Source organism: Mustela putorius, unplaced genomic scaffold (assembly GCF_011764305.1).
Source record: "Mustela putorius furo isolate JIRA1106 unplaced genomic scaffold, ASM1176430v1.1 tig00003834_pilon_pilon_pilon, whole genome shotgun sequence".
Taxonomy (NCBI): domain Eukaryota; kingdom Metazoa; phylum Chordata; class Mammalia; order Carnivora; family Mustelidae; genus Mustela; species Mustela putorius.
This window is the reverse complement of record NW_025421987.1, coordinates 33473703-33496452: the sequence shown is the minus strand read 5'-3', so window position 1 is coordinate 33496452 and position 22750 is coordinate 33473703. Positions and strand designations below refer to the sequence as shown.

At 37.0% G+C, this 22750-nt stretch overlaps 1 protein-coding gene across 9 annotated transcripts in view; it reads right to left on the bottom strand.

Moving 5' to 3' along the window:
* The window catches only part of BBX (BBX high mobility group box domain containing), a 274818-nt gene that overhangs the window by 135222 nt on the left and 116846 nt on the right, over positions 1 to 22750 (bottom strand). For 5 of the 9 annotated variants that reach the window (XM_045088295.1, XM_004769116.3, XM_045088297.1 and 2 more), the window contains one exon: positions 20199 to 20247. The exons of 3 other annotated variants lie outside the window; for them this stretch is intronic. In XM_045088295.1, coding sequence (XP_044944230.1) covers positions 20199 to 20213 — 15 coding nt within the window. In that variant the 5' untranslated portion in view covers positions 20214 to 20247. Of the gene's footprint in view, positions 1 to 14644; positions 14763 to 20198; positions 20248 to 22750 lie in introns of all 9 variants that reach the window. One more of the 9 variants, XM_004769121.3, reaches the window with a different exon arrangement.

Here is a 22750-nt window from a genome sequence, read left to right as displayed (position 1 = left end):
TGGAAGTCAGCGGGCTTCCAGCAAAACCCTTAAAGTAGTACCATGGACAAGCTGCAAAGGCCCCCTTTTGCCATTAGGGGTGGCAGTAACACAAGTTAGGACCAATTAAAATTAAATTAACAAAAAGAGTTAATGTGGAATAAATACATAACCAAGGCAAAGTAGAAGAGTGAGTTATCCAATGAGGTTATTTATCGTTTTAGTTTTTGATAGTTCAGACCAAAGTTCAAGACTAGACTTACTCAGATGAAATTTATATCTATCTAAAGTTTCCTAGATATACACCCAATATTCTGTCTTCAGAAGCAGAGTCTGCATTTTTAAAAGCTTCTAAGTATTTAGATACTTTCAGATTCCCACATTGCAGAAAGAAATGATCAATTTATTTCTAGAGCATGTTACCCACTGATGAAATTAAAAGTTTTGACTTTGAAAAGAGTTATCTGAAACCTGTTATAATTAACTTTCTTAGGAGGCTATGCATGTTTTCCTGGGTGTCATATTTAATTTATAGGATAATATCTATTTAGGGAGCTATCCTCCTAAAGTGAAATGCTGCATTCTATAGAATTGATAGGGACTGGAAATTCAGTCTTTGTACTGTGTCCTCCAATTTATAGATGAGGAAGCCAAGACCCATAGGGATCAAAGGTCAACTCAAATTCACCAAATGAATTAGTGGCAAAGTTAAGATCCAGGTTTCTTGGCCACAAAATTAGAACCCTTTCCACTATATCACACTGCTTTTTCCTTCTTCTCTAAGCAGAAATGGCATATTTCCATTAAATTCTTCTTAGATACTACAGTTGCATTTTTAATTTAAAAGGTGTGTGTGAGGAGCACCTGGGTGGCTCATTAAGCCTCTGCCTTTGGCTCAGGTTATGATCCCACGGTCCTGGGATGGAGCCCGGATTTGGGCTTCCTGCTCAGTGGGGACACTGCTTCTTCCTCTACAGCTCCGCCTGCCTGTATTCCCTCTCTCACCATCTCTCTCTCTGTCAAATAAATAAATGAAATCTTAAAAAAATAAAAGATAAAAATAAAAGGCCTATGTAGGTAACTGCTGCCCACACATGCCTGAAAGACAAAGGTGATAAACTGTGAGTTAAATCTTTAAGATCATCAGAGAAAACCTAGTGGAATGTGGGCTACACAGCGTCTCTGGAGTAATATGCATCAGCGATTCAGACGAGGCGACCAAGAGACCAGAGAACAGACCCAGAAGTTACTAAAGTGGAAACCGATACCATTTCTGGAGAGGGCAGGAGTCCTCATTTCTGCTTCCCACTAATATTGTCCTTAAGTTTGAATTACCTGAGGGTACACCATTTCCTCAATAGGTGTTCAAAAAGTGACAATCAGTAAGAAGCTCACAGGTCAACCTTTAGTACTTGAGAGGAAAAGCTCTCATTTCCCTCAAAAGTGTCTTTTTTTTTTTTATATCTCATCATATCACAGGGTAAGTACAGACCACCACACATTCGGCTCTGAATCACTTCCAATTTCCAGAGTCTGAAACTTCTGTGTCTTCCTGTCAGATTTGGTACAATGACACTTCTGCTTAAAACTTAAGCTGTGGCTAAAAATACCCTTTTTATTATTGTTTAGTTATTTATTTCTTCCTCTCATAGGAATATATTTCTGCCATGGTAAAAACACTCGTAAGAGTCTGAAAGCTTGGATTCAAATGCAGACTCTAACCAGGAGCATGCCTTGGCTAAATCCCCTAACCTCTGAGTGGTTCCCTCCATCTGGCCCCAGAGAGGCCCTTCTAGCTCTAAATTATTCTAAAGCTGTATTTCTTAAAAACAGTTCACAACAGATTTCAACACAGCAAAATTTATCAGGCCTGTTCCCAACACGACTTCTCTAGCAAAGGCTTTACTAGAAGTCTGCGGCGCCTAGTGATAGGACCAAATCTAAAAGGAGTTCTTTGTAGGTTATGAGTGAATTGCTTTTGAGAAAGTCTCTGTAGACATCTTACTTTGGCTCCTCCTCTATACAAACCGCTGTTGAAGCCTAAGAAAAGCAGCTTTCAAACATGCAAGGGTACGGATTTGGTACTGCTGCAGCCAGGCTACAAGCGCTGCCAGGGGACGAGAGTGAGTCAAAGCAATTCTACGCATCGTGTGCCTCAATGTCTTCCCTTTACTTGGCAGCTATACACTGGGATCAGTCATCCAGCTAAATGTCAAGAGTCCTGAAGTCATTACTAGTGCAAAGGTTTCCGGTCCGAAACTTTCAAAATGATTTAACTTTAAAATTGTACAAAGGAGATCTTTTTATCTTATTATTATAAGCTTCGAATACTAAAGGGTAGTGAAATCATGACTTGGGAATTACACAATGTATGTGTTTGAAAGAACACTGAGATACACCTTCTGGGATCAAAGGCATTACTGGCAATTATTAAAAGAATCAAGTAAAAGCAACAAGCAGTTTTTAATACAACTTACACAGTCTGAGAATTCTCAAAGATATTTACATAAGAGCGCCTTGTTTTCAGGTTCCTCTAACACTTATTTCCAATTTTTAAGGCATTATAGAGGATTTACTTACAGGCTCTTTTCCCTTGAGAAATGTATCATCATGAGTATCATTAATGTTTTTGGTCAAATTACATCATGTACGTTTGAATGCATTTTTCCCCCACAAAAGAAAGAATGATCAACTTTATATACTGTGATGAATACTTCAGGACTCATTGAAGACCGCTCCTCTTTTACACAGAATGTTCTAGGACTCTTTCGGATGGCAAGAAACCACCAATAAAGAAAAGGTTCATGTTTAGAGGAAATGTACTTGTAACAAATAGGTTCCTTGATTCTTAAGTCGTTCTGCATGAAACATGTTATACTAATTTCTGAAAGTTTACTGTAGATAAACATTATTTGGAATAAGAGATATTTCTAAGAAAAACAAATGGGTCTTACTAACAATCTACTCTTATCAAGAGCAATCTGCAAAAAGGAAAATACGAAGGAGACACATCTTAACCTCTATCAGTATTACTTTCCTTCTCCAACAGCCTGATACGTTTTCCACTTTTGGCTATATTTTGATTTTGTGAGGAAACTACACAAATCAGTTAAAGAGTAAATAAATAATATGGTTCCTGTGGTTTAGAGGGGCAGGGGGTAAGGGGACTAAGTGGGTACTGGAGCAAAAATGTTGGGGTTTTAAAAGATGAAGAATAATACTTTATTAAAAACAGATTTTAGAGGCACCTGGGCGGTTCAGTTGGTTAAGCGTCTGGCTTCAGCTCAGGTCATGATCTCGGAGCCCTGGGATCAAACCCTATGTGGGGCTCCCCACTTGGTGGGCAACTGGCTTGTTCCTTTCCCCATTCCCTGTTAATGCTCTCTCTCTCCCAAGTGAGTAAGCTCTTTAAAAAACAAACAAACAAAAAGCAAAGAAATTCAGATTTTAAATGGCTATTTTATCAGAAATTGAGCTTCTAGACAAGAATATGAAAACTATCTTAGCCCAAGAAAAACTCTTTGATCTAACCCATACCAGGTTTTGCTACTGTGCAACTCTTTGCAGCATTTCTACTATGAGGATTGTTTTCTCTATCAACATTTCTCTTTTCTTCCTCATCAAAATTCTCCTAAAAAACTTAGTGAATGTGCCTCCTTCTCCTATTAAACTCATCTAACTTGATTTAGAAACACTCGTACTTATTTTGAACTCCCACTTTGTTCTTCATTCAAAATCACAGATTTATAGAGTTAGAACAAACTTTAAAGATTATCCAATATAACTCTCTCATTGAAAGAAGAGGAAACTGAAGTCCCAATTTGGAAATCTGCTCAAGGTCGCAGAATTTGTTCAAGATAAAAGAGCTGAAATCAGGACAAAGTCATCCCTGTGTTAATTTTTCATTTTCACTCCTCACTGAGAAAGTTTAAAAGATAACATTTCTGAAGGAACTGGAGTTTATTTATTTAACATTTTTAAAACACAAAGCAAATCATTGACGCTCTTCACAGAATACAAAAATTCCATTAAAATTCACGTCATTAAATTCATTTCATTAAAATGACCAACAGTCATTCCACATCCACAATATATATACTGAGCACCCACCGCCTTGACAGGGACCTTGAAAAAAAAAAGGCTAAACAATATATGAGAACTAAGAAGGCATTCACATGTACAAGAGAATTGGTCACAAGACCATAACATTCTCCTGGAAAGGTTTAACTCACCACACCACATTCCAGCAGACTATAGTGCTTAATAAAAAGAATACTGTAGCCTATCTTCCTCCTCTGTTCCAGTTGCCCTTTCATACCAACCCGAGGTAAACCTCCAAGTAATTTACACCTTATTCTTAGGGGATGCGAGCTTGAGAAATGGGTGACAGTAGAGCACAACACAGATTCTAAACCACCGCAAACTGTCCATGAAGTTTCTATACATGGAGTATAAGACATTTTCAACCTAGGTTATTTCAATAAAATGCCACATTCAGCTGTGCTTGAAAACTGGAGCCGTATTATCTCAGATCCCCTTTAACTCAAAACAGCACTTTTTATCCTATGTCTATCAAGTAGCCAGGACCTTTCTAATAGGTCAAGTTCTCCCAGTACTTACTTTTCAGATTGTGACTTCAGAGTAAGAATAATCTTTCTTAAAAACCTCAACTAAGAGTTACATAAGAGTATGTAAAACAATTACTATACTTATTTTATACTTGGGGAGCTAAGACACAGAGATCCTTAAAGGTCTCACACAAGTAACCCCAAGACATCTACTCTCATTCTCAACTCAACATTCCAGACAAGAGACAAAATCTCATCTGAAAGTCATCAAACACGAGGTAGCATTTCCAACCCACCAAATTTTAATAATCAGTTTTATCAATGGTCATAATGTGGTGTTTAGGACTTTCCCCCAACCATATTATTCTTCTATACCTATCAAGGATTAATTGTCACAAGTAGAGACTTTGAAGATTTTTTTTTTTAAGATTTTATTTATTTGTTTGTTAAGTAGACAGAGAGAGAGAGAGACAGAATGAGCGAGTGCGTGTGCACAAGCAGGGGGAACGAGAAGAAGAGCCCGCAGAGAGAGAAGCAGGCTCCCCCTGAGCAAGAAGCCCTATGCGGGACTTGATCCCAGAACCCTGGGATCATTACCTGAGCCAAAAGCAGATGCTTAACCAACTAAGCCACGCATCCCCGACGATACATGATTTTCAAGAAAAGGATCTCAGAAAACAGAATAATAAAGTAAACCTGAATAAGTAAGTGCAAAAAAAATTATTATTTTAATACACTCTTCCTTGTGAATATTTAGTTAATGCCAGAGACTTATCAACACACTTTTTCTCCCTAAATATTTACAGCAACAGTATCTCAATGAGACAATCAGTTTGCAGTCCTTTAAGGATTTAATAAAAAGTGCGAACAGTTTTACATCACTGCACTCAATTTTACAATTCCTAAAAGTCTTTTGGGACAGCATTCTTAATATGCTTCTGGCTTTGTCCAATTCATTCTCTAGATTGATTTTCTTTGAGGAACTAAAAGCATTCAGCGCTTTTCGCCAAACACCACACACACATAAAATTACAATTTTTTTTCCATCTTGTGAAAATCTGATATATTGACTATATCCCTTATCAGGTCAATCTTGAGATGAACACTCAATGTCTTCCTCTAAAGATCAAAGGAATAATTTAAAATAAATAGGCATATTATCATTTAAGCTCTCTTATTAGCAGTCTCAGTACTGTTTAAAGATTCAAATCTCTCCAAATTTCAATGTAAGATTATACTAGGTGTAGATTTTAAGACTTCAAGTTACAGACAGACGTTCTTATTACAGAAGCCAAAATTGAATCTGAATGCTTATTTCTATTTCTTTACACTACCCAAATCAAATAACTTTTGTTGGGCAACTGCAGACACTCAGCTGATTCAATGAACATATTTCAGACAGCTGTTTCTTATTTGAGAACCTAAAACTATTTTTGCTTTTAGAAATGCAGGTTATACAAAGAGAAATAAAAATCAGAATCCGAAAGAAAAGTTCCCACAAGAAAGGTCCTCACGTAGCACAGTTTGAGGATGAACAGCAATCTGAAATATGTAAATCTCATTTAACCAGATCACAGCTAACAGACTCTCCTCAACTAACCACATTTTGGGAGAAACTGTTTTTAGGATAAAGTGACAAATTATAAAAACTGGTGAAGATCAATTTAAAAAAAAAAAAAAAACCTCTCAGGGCATGCCTGGGTGGCTTAGTGGGTTAGCCATCTGTGTCTGGGTTAGTTCATGACCACAGGGTCCTGAGACCGAGTCCCAAATTGGGCTCCCTGTTCAGTGGAGATTCTGCTTGTCTTCCTCTCACTCTGCTGTTTACTCCCCCTGCTTGTGCTCTCTCGCGCCCTCCCTGTCACATTAAAAAGAAAAAAAAAGAAAAAACTTAATAAATATATATATATATATATATATATATATATATATATATAAAATCCTGTTAAAAAACGCTCAGAAACCCTTGGACAGGAGGCAGAAAGGTTGTTGGTGTTGACACTGAGCAATTCACTGGGTGTCAGTACCTATACTTCTTCGGATCTCCACCCTCTTCCACATGGTAGGGGTGGGTGTGTGTTTGTGTGTTTTTTAAAAACTGTAAAATAGTTTTTAATCATTAGAGTGATGACACTAAGATCATCCTTTCATTAAAGAATAAACTTCACTCTATTAACAAGAAATTCAGTGTACTAACATTTCTTCAATGATCTACAAATACCGAAAGCTTTCTAGCCAACTTTCACTCAACAAAAAAATTAAACAAAATTCTTCTTTTCTAAACATTCCAGTTTATCCTATTATTTTTATTCTAGGAAAGGCAGACACTGACATCATTTCTTGTATAGTAAAACTACTATTTGGTGGGAAATATAATCTCTTCCTACTTGCTCTTCATTGATATAAAACACTATTAATGACCCAAATTTTGTCATCTTACATTTTCTTATAAATTATCAGAAAAGAGCATTTTCTTTTAGGCCGTGATGAAGACACAGTTGTCTAATATATAATAACATCTGTATCAAACTCAAATTTAGGTGTACTGACAGAAATACAATTATGTACATAAGAATATGCACAAATACAGGTCTAAATTGGATCCATTCAATAATTCTAAAGAAAGGATAAAAATCAAATAAGGGATAAAACATTCATCTGTTCCCCATTTCCACGCTTCATAAGCCAGAGCTAGGAGTATAAAGACTTGGACTTCACAGTCAGATAATCTTGAGTATGGCTAGCTATCTAATTCATAGTTCATATTTCATCTATAAATATTTTTATAGTTCATTCATCTATAAAAATAGGCTAGTACTTTCTACTTTATAGGATGGTAAGAATGGACACAGATAATATGGAAAACCCCTTCAGAGTGCCTCTCACATATTCTACAAATAAATAGTAAATATTTTACACATATATTTTATAAGACACATAAATGTATTTTCTTCCTTCTTCAAGTCCTTTGGTACCTCCTTACCCCAAGAGATGATTACAGTAGCTTCTAAGTGATAATCTCCATTCCACACTAATGTCTATCCATACACTTATTCAGAAGCATGCTTTGAGCCTTTCACTCTCCGAATCCAAATTCTTCAATGGCACTCCACAGTTTACTCTCAGAATGTAATTCTTTAGGTTGGCATTAACCTCCCTGTCTCTCCTCACCTTCTCTCCCCAACACAGACAGACAGACAGACAGACAGACACACACACACACACACACACACCACTATCTGGCTCCAAACTTCTTTGCCTTTCTCTGTATCCTAGAAGACACATTCATGGCCCAGCTCCCAGCAGTTGGGTACTTCCTTGCCTCTCGTGCTTGCCCAGAGACCCCTTATTTTAAAATGCTCCTCCTCTCTTCCTCTCCATGCAGGTCAAATATGATCCTGGGCAGAATAGTATCTCTCCTCCAAATCTCTTAATTCCCTACAGCATGAACCATAAACTTCCTCGTGACCCTCTTCTTTTAGTGTCTCAAATGATTATACCAAATCATGACCCTTGGCTTCATTATTTTAACCTCTACTCCATGCACTTCCACATCATCATCAATCATTAGTAGCCTGTTAATTATAGACAAGTGAGCCTGTACTATAAAGTCTCCTACTGAAAATCACAGATTTAAATCCTGTAACTTGTTCACAGTTCATCCTCACCATAAATATGAAGTCTAACTGGAAAGGAGCGGGTGAGGAAGGGTGGGGATCCCTCTTGGGTCTGTGAAGTGCCCAGAAAAATGTAGAGGAGTAAAGAGGAGAATACAATCCCATCATGATTTCACCATCTTTACTAAGTACAAAGAGTAAAAGAGCCAGAACCTTTCAATGAAAACAGTATTTGAGATCATTTAAACGCAAATAATTTCCAACAGATCACAGAAAATCTCTGGCACAGCTTTAGAAGTGAAGCAAAAAGAAACATACTCAAATCGATCCTTGAGTAAACTCCATTAAGAGCATCAGAATGGCTGTCTTGATGGGCTTTAAACCTGACAGAACAGCTGACTGGACACTGGGCAACTCCACTGAGAGAAAATCAGACCCTCTGCTCCACATCATGGACTCAAGAGCTCCACAGTGCCACCTACCCTAGGTTCAGAATGGTTCTTAGCAAGGGCAGGTTATTAATTGATGAACACATGATATAGGTGGCAATTAAAAGAGCAGCTTAAGACTTACAGAAAGTAATGCTGCCATCTAACCAATGTAAGGGTTAAGTAACAGCAAATAACTATAAATGGATGAAAACAGCATAAATGGATGAAAACAGCAGCCAAGATAACTCTAAGCTCAAAACAAACCTTAACCTAAGGGCAATGATGCCATCATTCAAAAGAGACATGGTGCTTGGCTAACATAGGGAAAGGGGGTAAAGAGTCCACTGGCTAAGCAGAAAGAAACCTACAGATTCTGGGTAAGATTCGGTGGGAGAAATATACACAGAAGAAAACGGTATTTGTTATCTTTAACGGCACTATGTTAACTGAGCTTTCTTGAGGAGTCCTGATTCCTCAAGGCACGAAGAAACAAAAAAAGTGTGGGTGCTCTACTTTCTGCTCTACTGTTTATATATATATATGATTCAGTGACTTATTTCTCAGATTTAATAAAATCTAGTTAGCCCTTTAGAAATGTGGATTTTGCAGCTAACACAATGAATGGTAATATACTGAGCAATTAACCGCAGGAAAAAGGGCAACACTAATCATTTCTTCATCAAAATGATAGACCCATCTGAGTATTTCATTTCACTGTTTTTGTAAGCCAGATATAAACTACCAGACAAAATGAATATTGTCATTCCAACAACACCTACATTTGAATAAAACTATTTAGAACTATTTTAAGAAGACGCTTTGCAGTAATATAAATGCATAAATGCAGATATTGTATGATTAATAACATGAAGCCCAACTCTGAATTTATTTTATATGTATTACTGACTTTGCTGTATAACAAATAACACAGCAATAAAAATTAGTATCTAGTTGAAATTTAATTCTTAATTTAGCATTCAAAAATGCCCCTTTCGGGACGCCTGGGTGGCTCAGTTGGTTGGACGACTGCCTTCGGCTCAGGTCATGATCCCGGAGTCCCGGGATCGAGTCCCACATCAGGCTCCCAGCTCCATGGGGAGTCTGCTTTGCTCTCTGACCTTCTCTTCGCTCATGCTCTCTCTCACTGTCTCTCTCTCAAATAAATAAAATCTTTAAAAAAAGAAAAAAAAAATGCCCCTTTCAATGAAAGTGAAGCCCATTCAAAGCACAATCTGTAATATATGCGCTTCCTAGATTCTGAAAGAAATTTTACACCAAATGATTATATATATTCATACACTTTGTACTATATTTAAGGATAATCCAACTTATTAACATGACAGTGTATTTTTAACATTTGCTGCAACTTAGTCATTAGAGAATATACACTTAAAAAAAAAAACTTTAATTAAAACAAGAATACTAAAAGAGTACTGTAGGTTTTCTAAAGTACTTTAAGCCTGTCTAAATAAAATACTAAGTGAATTAGTACTACAAAAGAGACTTTTATAACTGGTAATTTAAAATATTAATGTTAATACCGAACAGGTCCAAGCTTTTACGTTAATCAGAGACACAATTTAAGACTGATTTGAGTGAGTAAAGTTTTCATGTCAGGTAATTTCTCCCATTTTCCCCTTCTAAGCATAAAAGATGTTTCCCTGCATTCCTCAAGAACAAAACATAATCTGTTCCTCTAGAGATAGGATGGTATTAACTGCTTCTTTTGAGAAGAGAACATCTGGCATAATGTGTTTTTGTGGAGTTTGTCCAGTAAGCAGTTAGGAGGGGTGAATAATCACAGATAGTGTGGCTTCTTGTTCTTCATGGCTGGACAGCCCAGTAAATCTTGAGTCTTTTATGTGCATGGAGGCTGGAGGTGGATGGTTAACAATTGGGCTTTCAGTAGTAAATAATTTAACATTTAAAAAAAAAAAACAACATTTTTTTAAAATTCCAAATTTGATTCAGAATTATTATTACAAATAGATCCTTCATTGAAGAAGTTATCTTCCTTTTTCTTGTTACAAAATTCTTCTCTTACCTTATTCTCTTCTTAACCTAAATTTGTCAGACTTACACAGAATTTTTCACAAAGCAGATTCGTAACATTGTGACAAGATGACATTTTTTGGTGTTCATGCATAAAAGTCAGAAAGAACCTACTTGATCTTGGTACATAGTCAAACCCACAGGTCTATGGCCAGGACCCTCAGGAGTGATTGGGCAGTACTTAAAATTTATGTAAAGTTAAGAAGGACTTTGTGCCCCCTGCTCCATGTAGTCTTCTCTCTGGTACCCTTTGCCTTTGGTCCACAGAGTTCAGAGGCAGTCCTAAAATGAAGTCTAGGGGTGGCTGGGTGGCTCAGTTGGTTAAAGTGTCTGCCTTTGGCTCAGGTCATAATCCCGGGGTCCTGGGATTAAACCAGATGTCGGGTTTCCCTGCTGAGTGGGGAGCCTGCTTCTCCCTCTGCCCCTCTCCCCCACTCATGCTCTCTCTCTAATAAATAAATAAATAAATTTGTTAAAAAAGAAAAAGAAAAAAAATCTGGACAAGTAACACGGTTACAGTCCCTGCAACAGCTATGGGAAGACGAAGTGAAAGGAGCTGAGGGTTCAGCAGGGAAACCAGAGGAGAAAGAAAGGGGTAACTTGCTTCTTCTAGCACCAGATGACTATAGACCCACCTGACCCCAGGGAAAGGCCCAACAGTAAAAATCAACACTGACTCAAAGATGGTAACTAGACTATGAGAAAAGACATCCGGTTAGGTCAACAGCAAATAACAAAGGGTTAGACATAGTTGTGGGACTGGAGGAGGAAGAAGAGGAGGAACGAGGGGGCAGAACTTAAGATTTTTACACTGAACAATGCCAGGGCAACCTGGTGAATACAACTGGGAAGCCAAAGGAATTCAACAGACTTTTACAAAGAATGATATAAATGTGTTCTTACTCTAGAACAAATCAACCCTAAATAACAAATGGAGGAAGGGAAAGTTCAGTGTAGGCCCCACCTGCTGTGGTTACAGGAGACAATGACTGACAGGTTGCTGTGATACAGTCATGGGCCTCGAGCCCAGTGAAGTGGATGGATTCGGATTTTGGTAGTGGCAACTAGACATCCAGAGAGAAACAAATCTTCAATTCAACTGAAGACAGAATACAAAATGCTGGAGTCAAAAGGATCCTTATAGATCACTGGACTACTGCTCTCATTTTTTAAAAAACAAAACAAAACAGAGTGAAGCAAGAAAAAATAATTGCTTATGGTTTAGAAAGCTATCCATGGGCTTAAGTGTTTTCGGTACACATGATTTTTGCCCATTGTGTTTGGGGAAATTACTGCTGAACAAGGAAAAGACATCAGTGCTTTTCAGACATTTCTATCACTCCTTTCCTCATTCAATAAACATCTAATGAATAGTAAATCCTAGGCACTTGGCTAGATCCTGGTACACTACTGGAAAGCCTCCGAAAATTAATGTGATAGGTAATGGCAACTATTCTGGCAGAATACTGAGACTGACCAACTAACATTATGCACCAGCAGGTACAGAGTTATCATAAAGCTGGAAGAACTGGAATATGGAGACGAGAAATGAGTGGAGAAATACAATCACATTCAAAAGCAGCACTGGCTGAGAAAAACAGAAGTGGGTGAAGGTCAGAAAAGGGGAGAGAGTGGAAATACAAGTGGAGTGATTTACCTGAGCTTTGGGGATTTTCACAGTGCAGAACAAAACACAGGTTAAGTCACTGCACCTTGCAAATGGCCCTCTCTGGGTCACTCTTTGTCTCTCTCAACTCAAATTAAGGAAAAGAGAAATCAGTAAAAGATGTGTACATTACTCTGCCCAAACTGTCTTTGGAAGTCAGGAACAGCTAACAATTTTCATTTAAGAGAACATCACATTATTATGATGTGGTTTTCTTGGGAGGAAAAAGTTAGCTAGAAACACACCCAGCTATTTCAGGATGTCTGACTTCAGTGGGTTTGAGAAAAGGTACAAGTGACAATTGGAAAACTGTGACAAAGAAAAGCAGCTGCTGCAAAGGATAAAACTAATTTTAAAAAAATAGCTCATCAGGGTTTATTGTTAAGTGGTGTTATTTGGAAACTTACGAAATTCCTTCAACAAAAATCTTGGCATTTTAAGGACTACAGAAAGACACTTACATCCGGCTAGAGAGAGTAAAAAATGTAACAAGCTCTATGGAAATCCATTTGCCATTCTCATGTAGAGTTCTGGGGCTGGGCATACCCTGTGAAACAGCAGCTACACTCTTGAACGTGTATCCTAGAGACAGAATACGCACATTAGGGGCATGAACAGGATTCCCAGGAATTTTACCTCTCCAGTTTTATCTCTAATAACACAGTATCTGGAAATAATCTAAAATGGCCAACAAAAGAAAGTAGATAAATTGTATTATTTTCAGAAAATGATGATAAGTGAATTACAAGTATAGGGAAGGATGACTCTGAAACATGATACTAGGCTGAAAAAAAGAGAGGCTGCATAAGAAAACAGTATTTTATTACTTATATAAAATTCAAGAACAAGCAAAAAGTATGTAGGGGATACATAAATACGTGAAAAATACGATGAGGAAAAACAAAGAAGTAATAAACTCAACATCTAGCATTGGGCAGGCAGCGGGGTGGGCAAGGTTAAAGAGAGGCAAGGGACTGGGGCCAGCGACAGCTCTGTCTCCGAAGTCAGTAGTAGGTACTCAGGTATTCATGTTGATATCATTCTTTGCATCTTATCCCACATTAAAAATATTCCCTGTATATACAGCATTTTCTGAATACAATGGGGTTGCTTCTATTTTTAAAAAAACTCTTGGAAATTATACTGTATTTTACTAACTACTTTAAAAATGCTTTTTAAGGGGCGCCTGGGTGGCTCAGTGGGTTAAGCCGCTCCCTTCGGCTCGGGTCAGGATCTTAGGGTCCTGGGATCGAGTTCCGCATCGGGCTCTCTGCTCAGCGGGGGGCCTGTTTCCCTTCCTCTCTCTCTGCCTGCCTCTCTGCCTACTTGTGATCTCTCTCTGTCAAATAAATAAATAAAATCTTTAAAACAAAATAAATAAAAAATAAAAATGCTTTTTAAGTGTCTGTAACAAGCAGTAGCTATCATGCACTCAAGAATTCAAAATATCACTGAATTAACATGAACAATTCTGAGGTCAGTATTTTCATCCTTAGCTTCTATCTGAGGAAACAGAGATTCAATGTTCTGTGGGTGACCCAATGTGACAGCAAGCCAAGGTTCCCCACTCTGGAAACCACAGTGGGTCTGTAGGGTAGAACTATCTAAAATATAAGGGCAAAAACAGATTTCTAACACAAAACAACAAATTTGTTATACTGATTTACTATTCTAGCTCATCCTCTTGTCCACAATGCATCCCTAGATCATATTCTAATGGCATACCCCAATTTTATGGCGTATGGACTTTATTATCTTATAGTCACAATTTACCCTTCAACTCTACAAATTCTAAAACTGGCAAGAGCTACCACTTATTTATGCAAAGTCTCAACTTGGCTGTACTTCCTTTAATAACTTGAATTTCTCTAAGACTGGGAGCTGAAGCAAAGTTCGCTATTGGTAGGCTGCAACTTCATGCTCTTATCTCATTACCCTCAGGGATTCCTTTACAGGCAAGCCAACAGGCTGGCCAGGCCCCACAGAAATTACTCACTTCCACCCTCTCTTTCCTCATCTTTCTTCCAGCCATACTTCAAATCTAATTTTAAACTTATGCAGGAAACCTGATTGATACCACCTGGTTTTCTCTACTCCTTAACTCTGGGCCTCTGCAGCACACAGAACAACACGACTCATCTACATAATTATTTGTCAACTTTTTCTTTTGTTGTTGTTTTCATTTGCACGTGTCTCTAGCCTACAAGACACTGAGAAGAGTTTACAAATTTCTTTCTTCTGAGCTATGCCCTGACTCATTCTTCTTTGCCCAAAGCCTCGCCAGCTGTGCTCTGTTAACAGTAGTCACTTAGTAAATGCTGATGGACTTACTACAGGAGAACAATGCGCCTCTGGTATTTCTCAATATCCCAGGGAATCCTCCACATCTATATACATGCTGGAGATGATACCAGGTACCGCTAGAGGCTTGGGGTCTTCCTGAGGGCGCCTGGGACAAGAAAAACACAGAGAGAGACCAAAGACAGTCAGGAGAAACACAGAGAGAGGAAACATGGAAATAAACAAGGAGTAAAGTGTAAGAGGAAGGACAGAGTTAGGAGTTACAGAGAGATTAAGCAGCCAGAGACACTCAAGAGACAGGGAAGAGGATGGACCTCTCACTTTGGCCTGGAAACATTTATCATGTAACAGGTGCCGTCATTTTACTATGTTTATGAGATAATATCCATTTCAGAGTTATTTCTAAGATTTTTCTGACCTTATTTTATCACCTACTAAAATTTGTCTTTATAGTCTTATCTTTGGAGATATATATATACACATAGACACAATCCTCAAAACAACACAGCTGTAAATTAAAAAAAAAAAAATACTTTTCCCAATTCTCCAACTTACAAAATGGTTACTTCAGAGGAGTAATGTGATTTGTTCAAGGTTGTAAAGCAAAAACATGAGAACTGGGGCCTTGAATCTCTGAATTCCAAAATCCAGTGCTTTTTCTGACATCCCATGTTCTCTATTAGAAATGAATCCTATATAAATCATAGAAATCCAAACTACACATTCAAAGTAAAATTTTCTATCTTTTGAGATACTGAACTACTGAGGTTACTCACTAGGAAACTAGCTCAGAGCTTCCTTTATTTTAAGAATCTATCAGAAAAAATAAGTCCTAATGAAAATATACCAGAATGATTAAAAAATTTCAAACAAATGAAATTAAGTGACTGTGACCTAACAGAATTTTAATATTTTAGGAGCTCGAGTTAGTTCATTGCTTTAACAATTTGGTAATTTCAAAGTCTTAATGATTCAACACATTTCAGCTGAAAGGTTTAAAAACCTCCACATTTCAATGAATTCTTTAAATCTAAATCTAATACTAGTAAACTTGTCTCAAACTTAACCTGTCATAATGCCTCATCTAAAGTATATACTGCATGCAATCCGATTTCAAGGTACTACAGTAGAAATGATTTAATGCATCTCTCCTTCTAAGCCTTAGTATTTTTCTCTTGAGGTATACTAAATAATCATGCCCTTTTGAAAGCAATGTAATTGCCAGAAAATCTCCTCTGATACAAGGGTAAGCATGTTATTGGATTTCACAGCAAGACAAGATAATAAGAATACAAAAAAAATTTCTATTTAGTTGTGCACTGGTATACTGTTATATGTTCAGTAATTTTTAAACCACAAATTTTCAAATAAAACCTGAAGTATAGTACTGCTCTGCCCTCTAGTGACTAGCTAGGTTTTGCTAACTACATGCTTTTATTTATTTAAACTGCTTTCTGAGCAATACTTAGAATTTTTTTTTTTAATATAATGGCTGCTCTGTCATCATCTGGAGAGTGATGAAGAGTACCAGTCAAGTTTTCAGATACATCTTTTGATGTGAACACAAACAACATAGGAAAGAGATACGATTTATTTACATAGGGATGGTATACCTAAGTCTCACAAAAGAAAAAAGAAAAAAACTATTCCAGTCCTTATTCATATTTTTATGCAATTTACTTTGAAAGGTCAAGGAATTCCATTCATGTTTTTAAAAAAACTTCATAAATTTCACAGCTATAAATCCTAAATTGGTTAATTCCATTATTTTGGAAACTGAGCTATCACGGTGAGTGGTACTATATATACACCACACATAGATGAACAATTCTCTACTAACAGAGCAAAACTATGCTTAACACAAAGCTATACTGTTCATCATTTACCCTTAATTATTCAAGTGGCACTTTAGGATTTTTCTGAACCTCAGTGTTGCCACTAGGAAATTAACTGTGACTTTATATACGGAAAAATTAAACAAGGATCCAGTTAAAACCAGAGTTATTTATTATACAGAGATGCACCCTAGTATTTCAACGAAAGGAGTTCGTTTCCCTCTTAAACTGCCAAACTTGCTACAAAGAACTGATGCATTTCTAGAAGAGCATTTCTACTCTAGTCCCAAACATACTAGTTGTGTCTACACACACCTATGTAAAAAATAAACATCACATCTGTAAAATGGTATGTAAAAGATACCTGAATATGTGAGGCTAATCCATGGACAGTATGGTGGTGTGGTTAGAACAAACCCTGCAGCCAGACTAGAAGTTTGAGTTCTTGCTCTGCAACCTACTGGCAGTTATGATCTTAGGCAGATCATTAACCTCTCTGTGCTTCAGGCTCCTCACTTACAAATTGTGAATAAAAAAGACACCTACCAATAGTAGTGTTTTGTATCTTGATAGGTATTGGGTGTACGCATTTATCAAAATTCAGAGAATGTACATTTAAGATCTGTGCATTTAACCGAATGTTAATTTCAGATCAAAAAAGTTGTACATAGGGTGCTCGGGTGGCTCAGTGGGTTGAGCCTCTGCCTTCGACTTGGGTCATGATCCCAGGTCCTGGAATCGAGCCCCACATCTGGCTCTCTGCTCATCGGGGAGCCTGTTTCCTCCCTCTCTCTGCCTGCCTCTCTGCCTACTTCTGATGTCTGTCAGATCTCTCTGTTAAATAAATAAATAAAATCTTTTTTTAAAAAGTAGTACATAAATAGTGAACTACAGTCAATAATAGACATCCTGAAGTACTTATGATAGAGGTAGTAATGTTATTTAATTTACTTGCTAATGAGTCAAAAATAAATTGATGATGGACAAGTTATAGGTCTGTAATAACATAATAAAATGTTAGTGGTAAATCTAGGTGGTGAGTATGTGAATGTACAATGATATTTAAAAGGTTCTTAACAAAATGTTGAGGGTATTCCACCTCTCATAGAGCTGATGTGAAGGATTAACCAAGTATGTAACAGTATTAAAAGCACAGGAAAGTACCTTACAAGCAACAACGGCAAATAGCAACATATTAAGCAAATAAAAGTGATCTCTCTTCTTCCTTAGTTGGAGGGGAAAATGTAAGAAAATAATGAGGTATTGAGCTCCCAAACCAGAGTGAGTAGTTGCTGTTAAAAGTGTTGAAGTTCAACTTTCAAATAATCCGTATAACTGCATGGGCCACATAAAGAACATAGTCTTAAAAGAAAAAGCTGATTAGAATCCTGCTCTGTTTTTATTTAGTAAGCCAAAAAGTTCTGACAAATTAAATATTCTGAGTCTCAGTTCCTTCATATACAAAATGGGAATAATGAGACCTACACATTTAAGAGTCACTATGAAGACTAGAAAAAATACACTCCTACACATGTACACAACAGAGAGAAAAATGCAAATGATGACAATTGCAGTTTTCATCATTATAATCATTACTGCTAACTTATGGTGAATCTTGTATCCCCTTATAACTATTTTCTGCTGATGGAAACAAAAGTGGCCACGTATCAGATTCTCTAGAAATTTCACATACAAGTGACCTCCTACACCAAAGAGTTTTTGACAGGATCTTTAGTAAACCAGTGGGCCCTATAGAAAGCCTCACTGTACTTCGTGTAAAAGAAGAGCTGGCAATGACAGGCAATTCATTATTTATCCTTCTGCAGTGCCAATTATAATATAAGTCTTATGGCAGAGGCATTTTCAAAGTAGTTTGCTGATGATATTTTAAACAAAGTCATTTCAGTGCATTTGAGAAAATGGTATTAGCACCTGGATAAGTTTTTATTTGAAACAGTCTGAGGTGGGCGCCTGGGTGGCTCAGGTCATGATCTCAGGGTCCTGGGATCGAGTCCCACGTCGGGCTTTCTGCTCAGCAGGGAGTCTGCTTCCTCCTCTCTCTCTGCCTGCCTCTCTGCCTACTTGTGATCTCTCTCTCTGTCAAATAAATAATAAATAAAATCTTAAAAAAAAAAAAAAAAAGAAACAGTCTGAGGTAAAATATCTAAAGAAAATAATATTAAAACTACATTTATAGAAGATGAGTTCTATGCTCCCAGGGAGTGGCTCTCTAAGCCATTATACATTACTCCACAAAAACAGTGGCCTAACACAGTTTCAGCAAAAAAGAAAATCAAGAATGTGGCAATAAAACATGGAATACTGCTAATGCTATACAAAGTGGCTTCTGACTTGATCACTGCACAAAAAATGCTTTCTCCAAAGGACCCTCAAATCTCCTAACCCAAACACTATTTGGGGGCATTTAGAGTTCTCTATATTTTTCCACATTTTTGTTGAAAATTCTTCCCCATCTTCTTTGGTACTGTACTCTATTGCTCCCCCCCTCGCCCCCTCCCCCCCGCCCAAAGATCTGATTATTTTTCCTTCCTTTAGACTTCTCTTAAAAAAGAATAGGTAGGTGTTTTCCAAAGTTCTGTCTCTGCCATATTTTCCACTTTCACCAATATTCGAACATTAAACTCTACTTCTCTTTCCTGAGTTCTACTTATCTTTAGCCTGAATCTCTGCCAAACCCTTATCAATCTGTAACTATAGCCTATACATAATCACGTGGATGTCCTCTTTGCATTACAAATCTAATCCATCCTAAACTCTATCTCCCCCCAAATTAGTTTCTACTACTCTCTACTTCTGGTAGCTGTACTATCTGAACACCCATGCTTAAACTTAAAACCTAGTCTTGACTTCCTTTTCAACACCCTCACTTCTTCCTTTCCTCTTATGATCCCTCCACAGTCCCAGTACTAGGTCAGTCTGTTGCCAAAGCCTACAGATTAGTAATTTGGTTCAAGTGACAGGGCAGAATGTGTATTCTTTGAGAAACACAGTGAAAGCTAAATTTACAATCACTAAAGACATGCAGACACACATACAGAAGCCAAACAGTAGCAGGTATCGAGTGTTTGTGAAAATCTTCATTGAAGGAATCCTTAAAACTGAGTATCAGTTTTTGCCCTGCAAATTGGAAAAAAGACTTACTTGATTTTATGAGTTGAATATCTGAATCTAAAATATTCTAAACTATATCCAGACACGGTATAACCTTCATCATGTCTCTCATGGTGGTCTCATGGTGGTTCCATCCAGAAGAACAATTTCTTCTTAACTAGGATTTGCCAAAGTCCCTTAAATCGATCCAATACCTACCTCCTCTTTTCCCCTCCAATCCATCCCTCTAATTGCATCTGCTCAAAATTTTCCAGTGGCTCATTTGCCTTTAAGGAGGAAATAAATAAACTCACTCTGATATTCAAGGCCCTCTTACATCTGGCTTTTTCTAGGTTTCCCATTCTACCTTTATATACACATGCCATCCAACTGGCAAAAGAGATCTAATTCCGTTTTTCCAGACTTCTGTATTTTTCCCTCTGGGTAGTCTTCCTTGATATTCTTACCTGAGATTTAAAACCTTCCTCAATTCTTAATGAAGCTTATCCCTCTTTCCTGCTTAGAGTTCCCCTTCTATTATCATAGTGTGACTATGACACTAACACACTGACTTGCACGCTGTAGTTACAGTAAATATTTACTAAACAAACAGAGGAACAGAAAATGCATTACTTTACCTTTAAACAAAACATTTTTCCAGTAAAATTACTGAAGGCAGTTCAGGTTCTAAAAAGAAATAAAACAGAGCTGAAGAAAGAGCGCAAACACTCTCATAGGTGGGCCAGAAAGGCTTAGAATTTCAATATACACTAATAATTTTAAAAGTATATAAGCATTCTATAAGATCCATGGTTGTTATGGTTAGAATGCACACATATTAAACTAGGAAAAGAAAAATTGCTATAAAAAGACCACAAACACCTAAGATATATATGCTGACAGAGCAAATTTTAGAAAGAATCAAGGTATTTTCATAGATGATTATCCTCAAAACAAGTTTAGATATATTAATTAGAGATATTCAAAGTTAATATATATGTTAATTATAGTCATATTCAAAATTAATATACCTGATATTAGATAAAAGACCAAGTTGTATTAGTTCATGCTCATGAGCATGAAAATTATCAAGATGTAGAAAAATATTTTCTTCTCTTAGATCAATTGTGAAATACTAAGCCAGTGATCTAAAAATGAAGAGAAAGTTTGCTTTTCTAACTTATGAATAAACTAGCAGAGTCAGCTCATGACTGAATTAACCATTTAACTAAAAATTTTAAATTTTTTATCAGGTTAAGATAATCAATTTATGAAAAAGGCTCTCATACTTTAAAAGTCATTAAGAATTCACAATACATTTCCTTGCTTTGTTAAGATAATTACAGTCTAGGAAGAAAATTATGTAAATTATAAAAATTTACTATTATGCTTACATAATTTATTTGTTTGAGGTAGTAATTTTGTTAATACCGAGAGTGTAAAGTGATAATAGTCCTAAAATAACTATAATCCTCCAAATGACAGATAACTTATCTCTTAATACTTTCGTAAGTTTCAGCTTTGATTATGCTTTAATAAAACTGCAAAATTAATTGGGGGAAGTATAAAAATCAAACTTCTATCACATATGATTGTGTAGAAGATATTTTAAAGTATATAACAATGTAAAGAGCAAACCTTATTCTTTCCTAATGATTTAAAGCAAGTCCATCCTATATTCAATAAAGACTTCTGATATAATAAAGACATGCATGTTGAAGCTGGGTATTTCTCTTGTTGTGAATGGAGACCAAAAAAATTCCCAAAATTCAATTTCAAGGAACAATTAAAAAGCAAAAAAGTCCAAGTCTGCTTTTGGCTTACTGTCCTTTCAGCAAATAAACACATTTTCTTCACAGTGCCTGCCAAGAGCCGGACTGGCACTGCCCCCTTCATCACTTTTAATCCTCACTATAGCCTGGCATGATCAGTGTTCACCCCATTTCACAGATGCATCTAGGTTAACTTTCCAACATTGCAATCACAATAGAAGCCATCACAATTAAAAGCCGAGTCAGATTTAGCCTTGAGTCCAGCTCACTCCATAGACCACGCTTCTAAAACATCAAGCTACAGCTCAAACAAAAGTGACACATTTAAATCCGTCGTCTATAAGCAAACCTTTAAGTGTTTGCCTATTCATATTAATCTCCAGGAAGCAACAGTCATCTAGAGGCAAGAATAAGAATGTTTATAAGCGGGCGCCTGGGTGGCTCAGTGGGTTAAGCCGCTGCCTTCGGCTCAGGTCATGATCTCAGAGTCCTGGGATCGAGTCCCGCATCGGGCTCTCTGCTCAGCGGGGAGCCTGCTTCCTCCTCTCTCTCTCTGCCTGCCTCTCTGCCTACTTGTGATCTCTCTGTCAAATAAATAAATAAAATCTTTAAAAAAAAAAAAAAAAAAAAACCTTAAAAAAAAAAAGAATGTTTATAAGCAATATGAAGTAAAACTTCTAGAATACTTTTTCCTAGACACATCATAAACTCAAATGTGTGAAATATGTTATTATAATAGAAATAATCCGTAAAAAATTCTAGGACTGTGATGATTAAAACTCATAAAGAGAGAAAAACTGGGACACCTTTCCCATCAACAAGATATATTAGAAGAGCCTTATTAGAGAGATTTATCTTATGTTCTCTAAAAAAGTGACACCTCTCCCTGAATAATAAAGAACAGCAAAACCCACCACTTTAACAGATACAACAAAACTTGCAAACCTGAAAACTATCATTCCTTTAAGTGTTCACGTTACCGAATGAAAGACGGGCCATCTGCTTCATCAAACAGAACAAAAACCACTGGAGATTGTCTGCAGCTACTGATTTCAAACTTCCCTGTCATCTCTTTTATGTTAGAATGGACCTAGTATCAAGATCTAGTAACTAACAATGCTGAAAACACAGCAGGTATTCAAACTATGGGAAGGGTGCGGTTCCGAGTGTCATTCTGTGTCCATCCAGGTGGTGCTGTGATATGGATGGACAGATACCAGGGCACACGCTACCCTGCACGTGGTCACACCTCCCATTCTGCAGGTCTTGGTGCCTCTAACCTGCCAATTCACCGTCACTGGAATTAGTGTGGCAGAACTCAAAGTGTTTAGGATAGATAAAAAGTGTTCATCAGATAAATGGTAGCTTTTTATTATTTTAAGCCTTGTTCAGAAGCCAGTTCCTTCCCATCTGGCTGG